The following is a 14,775-nucleotide window of genomic DNA, read 5'->3' as shown; positions in this document are numbered from 1 at the left end:
GAGCGGAAATCAACTGTGATTGCAGTTCCATTGCAGTCAATGGAAGCTGTCCGTCCCACGCACAGCGGAAGTATCGCAGGAATCCGCGTCACAGCCAAGCGCCGGCCCGTCACGCATGCGCGCCAGCTCGCCGGACGAGACACTCGCAGCGGATACGGAAGGGTGAGTATAGGGCCTCTAGGGGGCGTCGGGTCTGATTCCGATGCAATATTTCGCAGTCATAATCCGACCCGGCTGTGGGCATGAGGCCTATTTTTTTGCAAATAGTAGTAAAAGAAAGAAATAAGCAATATAAATTTGGTACACAAATACAGGATAATTATTTTTTACCAAGTGTTTAGTAAAGAAGGCCTTATCCTGCACGGTGAACACTGTGAAAATGAAACCCAAACATCACGCGATTGCTTTTCTTTTTCGATTCCTTAATGCCCACGGCCGGATTTCTGTTGCATATTATGTGGCGGAAATCCGCGGCGTTGTCCCGCAGCTGTTAAGTTCTATTGAAACCTAATAGCTCAATGTTCATGCTGCGGAATTACGCAGCGTGAAAGAAAACACAGCATGTTCTATTTGCCGCGGGAGTACACGCGGCCGGCTTCCATTGTAGTTAATGGAAGCCGGCCGTCACGCTATACTTCTGCTGTATCACAGCGGAAGTATCGCATGAATACGCGTCCCTGCCCACCGCTGGCCACGGCATCACGCGCAGTACTGCGCATGCACGCCAGCCCCCCATACGGGATGCGTACAGCGGATCCGGAGTGGTGGGTATGGGGGTTTTAGGGGGCGTCGTGGCGGACTCCACTGCGATATTCCACTGATGGAGTCCGTCACGGGCATGGGCATGAGGCCTAAAAAGAACTTTTGCAATACATCACACATTCCTCAAAATGCTATCATTAAAAAATAAAACACCCCCCATAATAACCCCCATAGATCTACATCAATGGAAAAATGAAAAAAGTTATGGCTCTTGAAAAATAGTAATGCAAAAACAAAAAGAGATCAGTGGGTCGTCAACACCCAAAATAACTGCAGCAGCGATCAAAGCATCGCAAGTTCTTGAAAACTGAAAATAAGTTTAAAAAAGTTTTACTAATTATTCAAAAATTAAAAGGTAATAAATGTTAAAAAAAAACAACCTTTTGCCATATTTAGAATAAAAAATCTAATTTATAAAACAAAAATACATATTTAGTATCACTGCATCTGTAAAATCTCATACCCTCGGACAGAGCGGGATATGCCCACGGATTTACGCCGCCGGAGTACCGCTGTGGTAAACAAAAAGTCCCCGCTGATGATGGCAGAAAAGCGCACGTTTTTCCGCAGTCTCCATTAATACTATATAAATGGAGACCTCCTCCGCGGAAAAATGCAGTGAAACAGAACATGCCGTGATTTTTTTCCCACAGTGGAAATATGCAGCAGAATCACACGTGAGCAGTGACAGGCAGAAAAGCTACCGTGTTTCCCCTGAAAATAAGACAGTGTCTTATATTAATTTTTGTTCAAAAAGGTTTAACTTTTACATGTATAGCTGCCTGGACACTAGTTAAATTGACTTTTTAAATTAACTGTTAGCAGGGCTTAATTTTGGAGTAGGGCTTATATTTCAAGCATCCTCAAAAAGCCGGAAAAATCATTTTGCATCCTCAAAAATTCTGGAAAATCATGCTATGTCTTATTTTCAGGGTATGTCTTATTTTCAGGGAAACAGGGTATTAGGTTCAATAGAACCTAATAGCTGTGTTATTCTGCTGTGGATTTCCGCCGCGGGGAACGCGGCAGAAATCCGTCTCTGGGCGTTCGCCCTAAAAGCTCGATCTATCAAAGTAATGCATTATTTACCCCGCACGGTGAACGTTGTTAGAAAAAAAATAAAGAACGCCAGAATTATGCTTTTTTGGAAAGATGCAATAAAAAACAATCAAAAAGATATATGTATACAAAAGTGGTACCAAAAAAACTATAGAATGTCCTACAAAAAATGTGCACAACTATGTCGACGGAAAAATAAAAACGTTATGGCTGTCAGAAAATAATTTCAAAAAATGTAATTTCTTTAAAAAAAAATAAAAATTGTACAGCAAAAAAAACAACTATATAAATTTGGTATCGCAGTGATCGTACCATAGAATAAAGTCATCAGGTCATTTATGTTGCAGCGTGTATGTCGTACAAACAAGACGCACCCAAATATGGCGGAATTTCATTTTTTTCCATTTCACTCCACTTAGAATTTAAAGATTTTTTTTAAGTACATTATATGGTACATTAAATAATACTATTGAAAAATACAACTCGTCCCGCAAAAAACAAGCCCCCATACAGCGACGTCGATGGATAAATAAAAGAGTTTTTAAAAGGTTGTAGAAGGAGTAAAATCCAAAAATGAAAAAAACAAGGGCCGTGTCCTTAGGGGTTAACCCCTTAGTAACGGAGCCTGTTTGCGCCTTAGTGATGGAGAATACATTTGGAAATTTGACATGTGTCACTTAATATAGCATAGCTCCGTAAAGACTTAACATAGCCAGGTGATACTGACATTGTTTTTTCGCCACATGTTGTATATTATATAGGTGGAAAAAAATAGACTGATAGAATTTATGAATATTTATTAAAAGTGCCAATATTGGGAACATTTTTAAAAAATTGTCATTTTTTCACATTTTCAACTGTAATTACGCAAATATGTGCAAACATACCGTACAAATTTTTGCTAAGGTATATATTTCCGTCAGTTTATTTTATTCTGGAAGCACATTTGAAAAACATTCGTGTTTTTTTAACCATTTAGCAGACATACAAATTTATCATTACTTTTCAGCATTTTTAGAAACACTTTGTTTTCCTGCACCAAGCCAAGATTGCAAAGGCTTATGGGTGTCAGAATGATAGATACCACCACAAATGACCCCATTTTAAAAAATACACCCCTTAATGTATTCACTGAGTATTTTGACTGCACAGTTTTTTTTTCAGGAGTTAATGCAATTTAGAAGAGAAAAAATAAAAATTCACATTTTTGCAAATATGTAATTTTAAAGACATATTTTTTTTCTGTAGTGCACATGAGAATAAGGAGTGACACCCCAAAATAGATACCCCTGTTTGTCCTGTTTTTAGAAACATACCCATTGTGGCCCTAATCTTATGTTTCGATGCACAACGGGGCCAAAAATGAAAGGAGTAGTCGGCGTCTTTCAGAGCAGAAATTTTCCTTGAAGGCCTTTTCGGCCCCATAGCACACTTGTAGAGCTCTTGAGCGGCCAAAACCATTGAGGAAGCCCACAAATGACCCCATTTTGAAAACCAGACCCCTTAACAAATTTATCTAGGGGTGTACTGTGTATTTTGACCCCATAGTTTTTGAATTAATTCAAGCAAAGAAGAAAGAAAAAAAATCAGTTATAATTTCTTTGGCAATTGTGTCCTTGTAATAAAAAGTTTTTTTGTGCAGCAAACGTATGAATGAAGACTTGCACCCCAAAATGGATCCCCCTGTTTGTCCCACGTTCAGAAATATACTTATTGTAGCCCCAATCTGCTAACTGGAGACATGGTGAAGCCTGTAATGGAAAGAACACCCATTGGATTTCAGGGCACAACTGAATAAATTCCAGGCCTCATTGCTCACTTGTAGAATCATTAAACTGCCCAAACCATTGAGGACCCCCACAAATGACCCCATTTAGAAAACTAGACCCCTTAACGAATTAATCTAGGGGTGTACTGTGTATTTTGACTCTACAATTTTTGAAAGAATTTGAGTAAAGCAGAAGGAACAAAATCATAATTTTGATTTTTTAGCTAATTGTGTCATTTTAATAAAAAGGTTTTTTGTACAGCGCACATATGAATGACTACTTGCACCCCAAAATGGATACCCCCGTTTGTTCCATGTTCAGAAACATAGCCTAAGTGGCCCTAGTCTTATATCTGGATGCACAACGGGGCCCAAAATAAAAGGAGTAGTCGGTGGTTTTCAGAACAGAAATTTTGCTTAAGGGCTCATGTCCACGGGCAAAATAAGAATTAAAATCCGCAGCGGATTTGAAATTCTCCATGGAGAATCTGCAGCGGATCTGATTTTCCCCGTGGACATGAGGCCTAAAGGCTTTTTTGTCCCCATAGCACACTGGTAGAGCCCTTGAGCGACCAAAATCATAGAGGGACCCCACAAATGACCCCATTTTAAAAACTAGACCCCTCAACGAATTGATCTTTGGGTGTACTGAGTTTTCTGACCACATTTTTTTGCAAAAATTATTATAAAGCAAGTGAAAAATAAATACAATTTCATTTTTTTTAAATAAATTTGTCATTTTCATGACAGTTTCTTTGTTTTAAGCAGGGGAAACTGGGGAGACGCACCCCAAATTTTATAGCGCTAGTTGTTCTGTGTTCAGCAATACCCCCAATTATAGCCCCAGCTGCATACAGGACACATTGCTAGGCCTATAATGGAGGGACCACCTACTGGATTTCAGGGCAAAACTAAAATAAAAATGACTCCCTAAAAAGAATAGAGAATAAAGTCAGTCCCACCAACAGCACTAAATAATCCCTTACCAGGGTCAGGCAATCAAAAAATGCAAAAGCCAGTTAAGAGCCAAAAAACCAGAAAGGCTCCAGATAAATGTCCATATGAATGATGAACTGGCAGCATAAATGGATGTATGACGGTATAAAATTGTTTTATTACCCCATTACAAATGACTGCGCCGTTTCGGCACTGTTGTGCCTTCCTCAAGCTAACATACAAATGACAAGACATGGTATATATAGCAATGATACATCCACCTTGGACCAATCATGGTCTTCATAAAAAACACACATATGACAGCAATTATCTTCCACCAATTGAAGTGCCAACAACACATAGTGCAAACACCTGTCAGGTACTACGTGGTTGATTGCCTTATTCACATGTCATCATCATCATCATGTTCACAGTCGGCGTCTGGTAGTGATGCCATTCTACCGCAATACAGCAGATGCGCGGGAGCGCTATGCTCGCGAGACTTTGAACTGATGTTAGAATTGCTTTACAAGTACCAAAAACTCCCCATAGTTGCGGCGCATGCGCGAAAAGCGCTATGCCCGCGAGACTATGACGTAACACTTATCATTCACTTGCCTCAGCTTCCAATTGTAGCGGCGCAAGTGCAAAAAGCGCTATGACCGCGAAATTCTGACATAACAACAGATAAACTTTCCATTGACCGGTCTCCAATCGGAGGCTTATTATATCTATTACCCATGTGCAGAATTGAAGAAAAACTGTTTAACCATACAAACGGCGATCGCATTAATAATGGCTCCAAAGGTCAATTCTATAATGAATGCATGGCTATTAAAACCATATAGATGTTAGAATATAAGAATGCTCAGTGTGATAATCTGACAGCAAAAAATACCAGAATATAGCATTTGTACCTAGTACAGAAATGAGGGCTCCACTATTAAAGGGGACCATAGCAACAAATAGGAATAATGTTATCATATATATATATAAATCTTGTTCTTCGTATAGCGCCAACCCATTCCGCAGCGCCTCCAGGCAATTATTTCTTATTATTATCCCCCACCAAGATGGGCTCTCACTCCACCGACCTCGGAGGGATGGAAAGCTGAGTCAACCCCGAGCCGGCCACCCGAATCAATCGGGGATCAAACTCACAACCCCCAGGTCATAGGCGAGAGCCTACACTCTGCGCCACACGAGGCTCATATATATGTCACCACACGTTATTGTCGGGATACTGGGAGCAATAAATCTATAGATGCGTGAATAAAAAATCCCTCACTATACAGAGCCATCGCTTGTCCCACTTCATTCATATTGAGTTCTAATATAGAATTTTAAAAAACATCCCAATATTGTAGTGGTTGATATACTCAAACATAGGATCCTTATTGTACATTATATTACCCTTAGATGTCTATGGCATAGTTTCAATGCCTTCTTCTGTGTATAATTGTCCCTTATACTGTCAATAATTATGACACCAAGTAATGTAAATCATAAAATTAACAAAACCAAACAGAACCAAAAAATATTAATGCAATATATTTTATTAAAGATACTTCAATGCAGCGCATAATTTGATAAATATACAAAAGTGAAACATGAGGAGAGGATGACCAAATGAAAGGCAACCAACATCACGGTATCCCTGCAACACAAGAAAAAAAAAAGGAAAAAGAAAAAAAGCAGATATTAGTAGACATATAACATACACTTTATACAAAATTAATATCAAATCATATCAACCATATTCTGAAATGACTGAAAGACTATCTACAAATGTGGCTGATAGGCATATTCATGATTAAGTCCTCTTGGGGACATAGTGTCCAACTCAAAGATCCATTTAAGTTCCCGTTTTTTGAGAAGTGTCTCCCTATCTCCACCTCTGGGTAAGGCGGGGACATGGTCGATCAGCCTAAACTTAAACTGACTAATTGCATGTCTAGCTTCGACAAAATGTCGAGAGACAGGCAGTTTCATGTTCTTGGTCCTGATCGTGCTCTTGTGCTTCACCATACATGACCTCACCTGCATGGTGGTTTCACCAACATAACCTAAGCCGCAAGGGCAGGTTATGAGGTAGATCACGTATGATGAAGCACAAGAGAACCTTTCTTTAATCCGATATCTGTTGCCTCTAAGTGGGTGAAAAAAATATTCACCCCTGATTAAGTTGCTGCAACAGGAACATGCATAGCATGGATAGTTACCTCTTTTTGGAGGGATCAGGGTAGTTTGGATAGAGGATTTTTTTTGTCATGAGATGGGAATGAACCAGTCTGTCTACTACTTTACAGTAGTGACCATCCTATCTCTATGAAAGACTCCCTTCCTTGGAGCCAGTTACTGCGAGCAAGAAGGATCGCACATGATCAGACAGTCGACCTTAGACTCCATGATATGTGTGATCATTTCTTACAAAGGGGATACCCTGAATCTATTGTCAGGGAGGCAGCAACCAGAGCTAGAGTCATCCCTCAGAAAGATCTTCTAACTTCTAAGCCTAAACAGGAAAATTCTAACCGATTACCATTAGTTTCAACCCATAACAACATGAGTCGTGTAGTTAAGAACATAATTAAAAGACATTGGCCATTGTTGACTCTTGGCAATGTCATGATCCCTGAATTTATTAATGCTCCTCTTATGGCGTACAGGCGAGGAACCAGTATAGGAGACAGACTGGTTCATTCCCATCTCATGACAAAAAAATCCCCTATCCAAACTACCCTGTAGCGCCAACGATCCATTTTAGAATTTTTTTTAAATGGATGTAGAAAAAATGAGAAAAAAAAAATAATGTAATTCCTGAAAAAAAACGGACATGGGTATACCGGGGTGATTAGGGTATGAGGGGCGGCTATGATGATGTAGACAAAATTTTAAAAAAATGTAATTATCCCCCCAAAATTAAAATAAAAAACGGACGTGGGTATAGCGGGGTAATAAGGGTACGAGGGGTGGTGATAATGGGATGACGGCGGAGTTTTTTCCAGGTTTTTTCACTGTCTATATCAGACACAGTTTTTCGCTGCTATCTCTCTCCTGTCACAAATCTCTCTCAGTGACAGGAGAGAGATACGCTGGACTAACCGTGTCCGATATTTACTAAACAAATGACATGGATGGCTGTGATACGTGTATGACAGCCACCCATGTCAGCAGGGACCAATCACTTTGGTCCCTGCAAGTTACTATGCCAAAGGCAACTTTGGCATTAGACTCTACTGCGCATGCGCCACCTTTTTGGCGGCGCATGCGCAGTTCTGCCGTTATTTTCCGCACTTTTGGGGGCTTTGGGGACTTTTGAGGACTATTTTCATCTCCCCTCACGGATCCAATCCTTGAGGGGAGATGAAACTTTACAACTTTTAACTTTTTAAAAACTTTTACCGTGGTCCTCACTGACATTTACTGGCGCCCGGCTATCTGTAGATAGCCAGGTGCCAGGAGATTTTAAATCTCCCAGGCGATCCAGGCTTCTGCGCATGCGCCGCCATTTTTCCTTGGCGCCTGCGCAGGAGCCCGCGGGACATCTTGGAGAACGGGGATGAGTATTTTCATCTCCCCTCATGGATCGGATACGCAGAATACGGCGCAGGGCCCGTCACATCGCCGGGGACAGCTGGGGACCTAGGTGAGTAGTTTCAGCGCCCCTCATGGTTCCGATCCATGAGGAGAGGTGAAACCCCATCTTTTTTTCACTTTTTATTTACTTTATTGCGATCAGCGCTATCCATTGGATAGCGCCGATCGCATTGCCGGGGGGGACTGCCCGGTGCCCGGGATGACAGCTCCATGCTGTCGGCTACCTGCGGGCACCGACAGCATGGAGCTGTCACGTCCAGAGCCTGAGGGGCATTAATCCTAAGAGGACGCATGTTTCTACGTCCTCTAGGATTAAAGCCCACTCAGGCAGGACGTAGAATCCCGATGGGGCCGTCACTAAGGGGTTAAAGACATCACATGGCTCTTGTATGCCGTGCGATGTACATGGGAGTGCGATGTGATGTTTTCCATTGAAGTCAATGGGAAACACCTGCGTTCCTCTAGCGCATGTGAAACACACGCCTAAGGATCGCAATTTCTCACACGAGTGATGAGAGGCGCTTTTGTATGAAAGATGCCTCGTATCCGAGTGTAAAACACACATCGGCAAGCGGAATATAGGACCGAGTTTCTCAGCCCAATATCGTTGGCCACACTCTGCTTCTCATGGGAGAGATACTGTCAGGCCATAGACTATAATGGCCTTATCGGGTCTCGGCCAAGTTGTACCAAGGGTAGTCCAAGACAATTTTGTAGAGCCCTGTAGACTCTTTGCTCTAGCACTTGGTGGGGTCAGACTCCTACTGATACTACCTTCTCACTTGTCCCAGGATAGCAGTTTTTGCACATTTACAGAACATTCTAATGTTCTACTTATAAAATTGTTGACTATTCTTCTGCTGGCCAGCAGAGGGAGCAGCATTCCACTCAGTTGACATTCTACTCCTCAGCTGTTTCTTTGTCTCTTGCACCTTTCCTGGGTCCAGGTTATTCAGGGTAATGTGATGACTGCTTAATGCTTTGCCCTATGATGCACCCGGCTAAACTTTTATATCTACGTCATCAGGTAACCATGTACGTGCAAGAGAAACACACAGGTTGGCAGCAAGTTTTGGTTTTGGAAGATAGTAAAGGGATTATTTCAAATGCTGCTGCAGCTCAGAAGTCCATAAAAAGACATGGTTAAGTCCTGGTTAGACATTAAAGGGGCTTTAGGGGTGAAATGATTAAAGGGGTATTCTGGACTTTTATTATTGATGACTTATCCTCATGTTAAGTCATCAGTAGTCGATCGGTGGGGTCCACCGTTTAGGATCCACACCGATTAGTTAATCCTCTAGCCTGCTGTCGGTGTAATCGGGCTAGACGTCCACATTGGTGATTAGGGCTGGAAGTGTGATAGGTTCACTCCCAGTGAAATCAATAGGAGCAATTCCTCTGAATACACTTCTGGCTCCTCATTTCACTTAGAGCCAAAAGTGTAATAAGAGACATCACTCCTATTGAAATCAATGGGAGTGAAATCGGCTATTACACTTCCGACACTGACTACTGACAACAACATCTGGCCTCACGGCAATGATAGTGGGCCGGAGGATCAGCTGGTCAGTGGGGATCCTGAGCGCCAGTCCCTCAATAAACCACTATTGGTGAGCTATCCGAAAGATATCTTTCTAATATTAATTTTTGCCCCAAAAAAGGCACAGGGTCTTATTTTCGGGGGATGTCTTATACTTACCGAGCAGGCGCTGTCTGGGTCCCTCACGCCGGTCTCTGCAGTTCTGGGCAGGCTTGCATGCAGTTCTCAGCGCCGGTAGAACATCGCTTGCTCGTATCGGGGTTTGTAAACCCGCCTCCAGCAAGCAATTGCTCTGATTGGTTCTCGAGTGCCATGGCTCAGCCAATCACTGCGACGCTCGATGAACCAATCAAGCCATTCAATATCACAGGTGCCTCGTTTTAATTTTGTTCTGAATCTCTTTTTTGAACTTACTGTATTTTGGCTCTGTACACTCTTTAGGCCTCCCTCACACAGGCGTTCTTGTACAGCGTTTAGCCCTGCTTTTTCAGCACAGCGCTAAACGCTGTTCAAGGCTCCCATTCATTTCAATGAAGCTGCTCACACAAGCGTCAAAGCACAGCGGTTCCAATCTTTGGCCATTTTTGGCCCTGCGTCGCCCATTGAAATGAATGGGCAGCGGTCTTAACGCTGCCAAAAGCACGGTACAACTTGGTACCACGTTTTTTGGCAGTACTAAACGCCCTAGCTATACTACCTGAAACGTGTTTCTGGAGCTTTGGGATGGCGCTTGTCAAGCAAAGCATCTATTGCTAGTGACGGGATTGAATTGATTGTGATTGCGAATATATATTTATTTCAGCTCTGTTGAATGCTTCTTGTGAAGTTCCAGCTCGTTCGTCCTCCGTCCTTTTTCTTTGGAAGGTATTCTTAGACGAAAACAGTACTTTTTGGGAGATTTCTTGTAGTAATAATTAAAATGCCGTCTAAGACTAGGAAATAGCATCTGGCATGATGCAACGTTCTCTGATGAATGGTGGTAATGTCAGGCAGCAGAACATCTCCTCCTCACATCATATCAGAGCTCTGACCTTGACATCCAGTGTACAGCTCTCATACTGTGTGCATGTTGTTGAAATATTGGATATTTTCCCATGGGCCATCTTCTTAATTGCATCATTGCTGCAGTCATCCTTATTTATCTGGGTAGACTAAAATCTAATCGTTCTAATAAAATCTCCCTATCACCCTGGCCAGAATAATGCTGATGTCCCATTTTGTCTTAGGCCGCACGCACACGGGCAGGTCGGATAGTGCAAGCGGGAGCCCGCAGCAGACTCCGACCCTGTGCCCAGCCGTCATCTGTGCGTACCTGTATTTTCTTCTTCCTTTCTGTACTGCGGATGGTCCGCAGTGCAGATATATGTGTATTTTTTAAACTCCTGCTTTTCCTTCGGAATCCACGGCCCATCTGCAATGTCAATGGAAGCCGTCCTTGCGGAATCCACAGGAAAATAGAGCATGCTACGATTGGTTTCTGCTTGTGTGCATGAAGAATCATTGTTGCATTGCATGCTATGGCCGCTGTTTGCTGTGGAATCCGGCGGCAGACGCCAGCTCCAGTTTCCGCAATTCAAACCTACCCGTGTGCAGGCGGCCTTAAAACTGTAAAACTGCTGAGCGTATTGTGTATGGGCTCTGGAGCATGGAAAAAGCACACCTTTGTTGGTGATGTTACTATTGCCAGTATTGAGAGAAGTAATTTTATTCCCCTGCACACCACTGCTGCAAGTCTCATGGACACAGGGTTTTGTCCAGATGTGCCCTCCACAGCTTTGATTGACAGCTGTAGCATCCAACCTGGGATCTTAGAATGGTAGAGTTGGAAGGGACCTCCAGGGTCATCGGTTCCAACCCCCTGCTTAGTACAGGATTCACTAAATCATCCCTGACAGATATTTGTCCAGCCTTTGTTTGAAGACTTCCATTGAAGAAGAACTCGCCACCTCCAGTGGTAATCTGTTCCACTCATTGATCACCCTCACTGTCAGAAGGTTTTTTCTAATATCTAATTTGTGTCTCTTCCCTTTCAGTTTCATCCCATTGCTTCTAGTCTTTCCTTTGTACAGATAATCGCTTCAGATATTTGTAGACAGCTATTAAGTCTCCTCTCAGCCTTCTTTTTTGCAGACCAGTACAGCTGTGGATCAGCTCAAAAGAAAGAGGACACTTTCAAATAGCAGAGCAGAGGACAATAGCAGAGGACACTTGAAAAAGGCCCCGCCTCTAGGACACTTGCAGCCGCAGCACCCTGCGGATTAGAACTTAGGCTGGCTTCACACAACCAAATTTTAACTTCAGAGTCCGCAGTCTGTGTCCACACAGAGGATCGGCAGCATGCTCTATTTTGCTGTGGACTCCTATGTTGAAGTCAATGGAAGCCGTCCGACCCGCAGCCCATTCGCATTTGACATTGCGGATAGGGTGCGGGTACCCGCATTATCGCCTAGTGATGGCTTGGGAAAAACAAATATATATTTTAAAAAATCTGTGAGAGTCCACGGTCATCCGCAATACAGAGTTTGCAGGTATACAGCGTCGCAGGTCAGAGTCACAGACAAATTCCGCTGCAGGCTCCCGCACGCAGAATCCGCCTCTGCCATGTGCAGCCGGCCTTAGTGTTATAATGCTACTGCCATTCACAAAGGCGTGCTTTATTTGTGCCTGGAAGTCAATGCATGGGGTGCTGATTTCTAAGGATATGGTTATAAACTACTGGTGGGAAAAGAATACTGTTAGAGAATTTCAACATGAATATTGAACACAATCAGTTTCTGCGGATGCTGTTTTTTATGCCTAACGCAGAGGTGGATCCAAAAAGAAGGAAAAGAATAAATAAAAGCTTGCCATGGTACTTCTCTTTTGTATCCACTCCTATGTTTGGCTCAAAAAATTGCTTGTGTGACTCCAACCTCAAGGGGGATCCCAAAGATTCACTCTTCGTCTCTGTTCACATTAGTATCATGGCTCAGTTCAAAATACATTTACCATATTGACCTATAATGCTTCTATTAGGGTTAAGAATCATAGACTGGTAGAGTTGGAGGGGACCTCCAGGGTCATCGGGTCCAACCCCCTGCTCAATGCAGGATCACTAAATCATCCCAGGGTTCCGTTAACGTTTTTGCCAGATTGAAAGTAAGACTAGCACTACATACTGCACTTTTTCTGCTGTCAACAGTGGCAGAAATCCCGACTGAACCCCTGATGTAGCCTTTTATATCAGTCTTCCATGACTACGAGATAGCCAATGACTTGTGTACCAAACTATTAAAAATGATGCAGGTCTTCCTTAAATATGACACACATTACTTGCAACATTTCACAGGAAACCAGTTAACTTATTATATGTTTTGGAGTGAGGGATAACAATGCAATTGGCAAGAGGAAATCTATGCACACACGGCAAGGAACATAAAAACACCGTTGGTCTAGTTAGCGGCTGGAGCTCCAGTGCTGATTTCGGAGTTTCCAGCATGTTACTTGCACAGCCTTAACTAACTTTATCTGCAGAGATTGGACTAAAGCAATGCTCATTTTACCACCCTTCCATTTTTCCTATAACAGGTGTGCGATTCAGACAAGCTGTGGGAGCACATTGTGGAGAGGTCCTGCGACCGAGTGACTCCAGAGATGAGGTTTCTTGCGGAAGACCTAGGCTGGAAGCAGTTCTTCTTCACCAACAAATTACAACTTCAGCTTCAGCTCCGCCGACGAAGGAACAGGCAGGAGAGTCAGGATATGTTCTTGGACTAACAGGATGCACTAAGTGAAGAATGATTACTGCAGAAATCAAGAGCTGCAAATAAAGTCACGTGATCCTGAGAAGATCACCTACGATTCCTACTCACAAAGTGTGCACTAGTAACCAATCGTCTCTACCACTGGATAAATACGTCTATCTTCTGCATCCCAAATGCATTTGCTGCACTGAAACTTATCCTTCTAGTCCAACTTTAGAGTCTAAAGAGCAGAAATTCCCACGACTGGAAATCCATTCCATTCATCTCAACAGGGGTTGTTTCTGCAGCATGTGAATGGATTTCTGCAAGCTCCATGAATGGGACAGTCCCACAAATGTCTGCAAATAATCCGCCAAAGGCTGAAATCACACATGCAGTTTTTATTGCAGTTTTTTGAGACAACGAAAGAAGCAGATTTAAAAAAAAAAAGATAAAGGAAAAACTGATACTTCTCTCCTTCGTATCCACTCCTGTGTTTGGCTCAAAAACACTGCATGTGTGATTACAGCCAAAGGCAGTGGTGGTGACCCGATAGCACACGTGCCAGAGGGCGGTACTCAGAGCACTCTCTGTGGGCACGCGTGCAGTCGCCCCAGCACAGTTGAAAGTCAAGTGAATGACTGCACGAGCGCTGACATCACCGCTAAGGTCGTTAGCACTCATGCAGAGCGTTTACACAGGCAGAGATCTGCCTCATTTAGACGGGACCAGCTGTCAGTTAAACGATGCCCGAAAGCGCGTCTGAGTAATGCTCGCTCCTGTTCCGTAACACAGAAGCGAGAATCCCTGGCATTACTGAAACCGCTGTCGGCATGGAGGCGGTGCAGCCGGGGAGTGCGCTCCACCCACCTGCCTCTATTCACTTTAAATACTCAGAGCTACCTGCTGTCAACACTAGAGAATCAATCTCTATTAGAGAGGAGCGAACGTGCTCGTTTAGAACAATTACTCGATCGAGCATCGCTTTTTTTAAGTAACTGCCTACTCAGGCAAAAAGATTCGGAGGGCGGCGAGGTGGAGCAGGGGGGAACAGGGGAGGGCTCTCTCTCTCCCACCCCACTCCCCACCACAACCCCCCGCTCACCCCCGCCCCCCCCCCCGAATCTTTTCACCCGATTAGGCAGTTACTCGAAAAAAGCGATGCTCGATCGATTAATTGTCCTAAACGAACACGTTCGCTCATTTCTAATCTCTATCCTTAATCATCATATGCACCTGCATTCAGATTGGTTCCTTAAGGCTATGTTCAGACAGGGCGAAATTTGCTGCAGAGTGTCCGCTGTGGACATTCTGTAATAAACGCATAGCGTAAAATCTGTGGGTGCGGAAATCGCCCCCTCATTTGAAGAGGTGGGATCTGCTGCTAT

At 43.2% G+C, this 14,775-nt stretch overlaps 1 protein-coding gene across 1 annotated transcript in view; it reads left to right on the top strand.

The window, feature by feature from the left end:
* FBXO36 (F-box protein 36) overlaps window positions 1–14,408 on the top strand; it is a 36,089-nt gene extending 21,681 nt beyond the window's left edge. The window contains exon 4 of the mRNA XM_066598179.1: window positions 13,233–14,408. Within this exon, the coding sequence (XP_066454276.1) occupies window positions 13,233–13,421 (189 nt within the window). The 3' untranslated portion in view covers window positions 13,422–14,408. The remainder of the gene's footprint in view (window positions 1–13,232) is intronic.
* Window positions 14,409–14,775: the final 367 nt, after the last annotated feature.

This window comes from Eleutherodactylus coqui, chromosome 1 (genome assembly GCF_035609145.1).
Source record: "Eleutherodactylus coqui strain aEleCoq1 chromosome 1, aEleCoq1.hap1, whole genome shotgun sequence".
Classification (NCBI taxonomy): Eukaryota; Metazoa; Chordata; class Amphibia; order Anura; family Eleutherodactylidae; genus Eleutherodactylus; species Eleutherodactylus coqui.
Note: the sequence above shows the minus strand (reverse complement) of the source record. Positions and strands in the feature narration are given on the sequence as shown.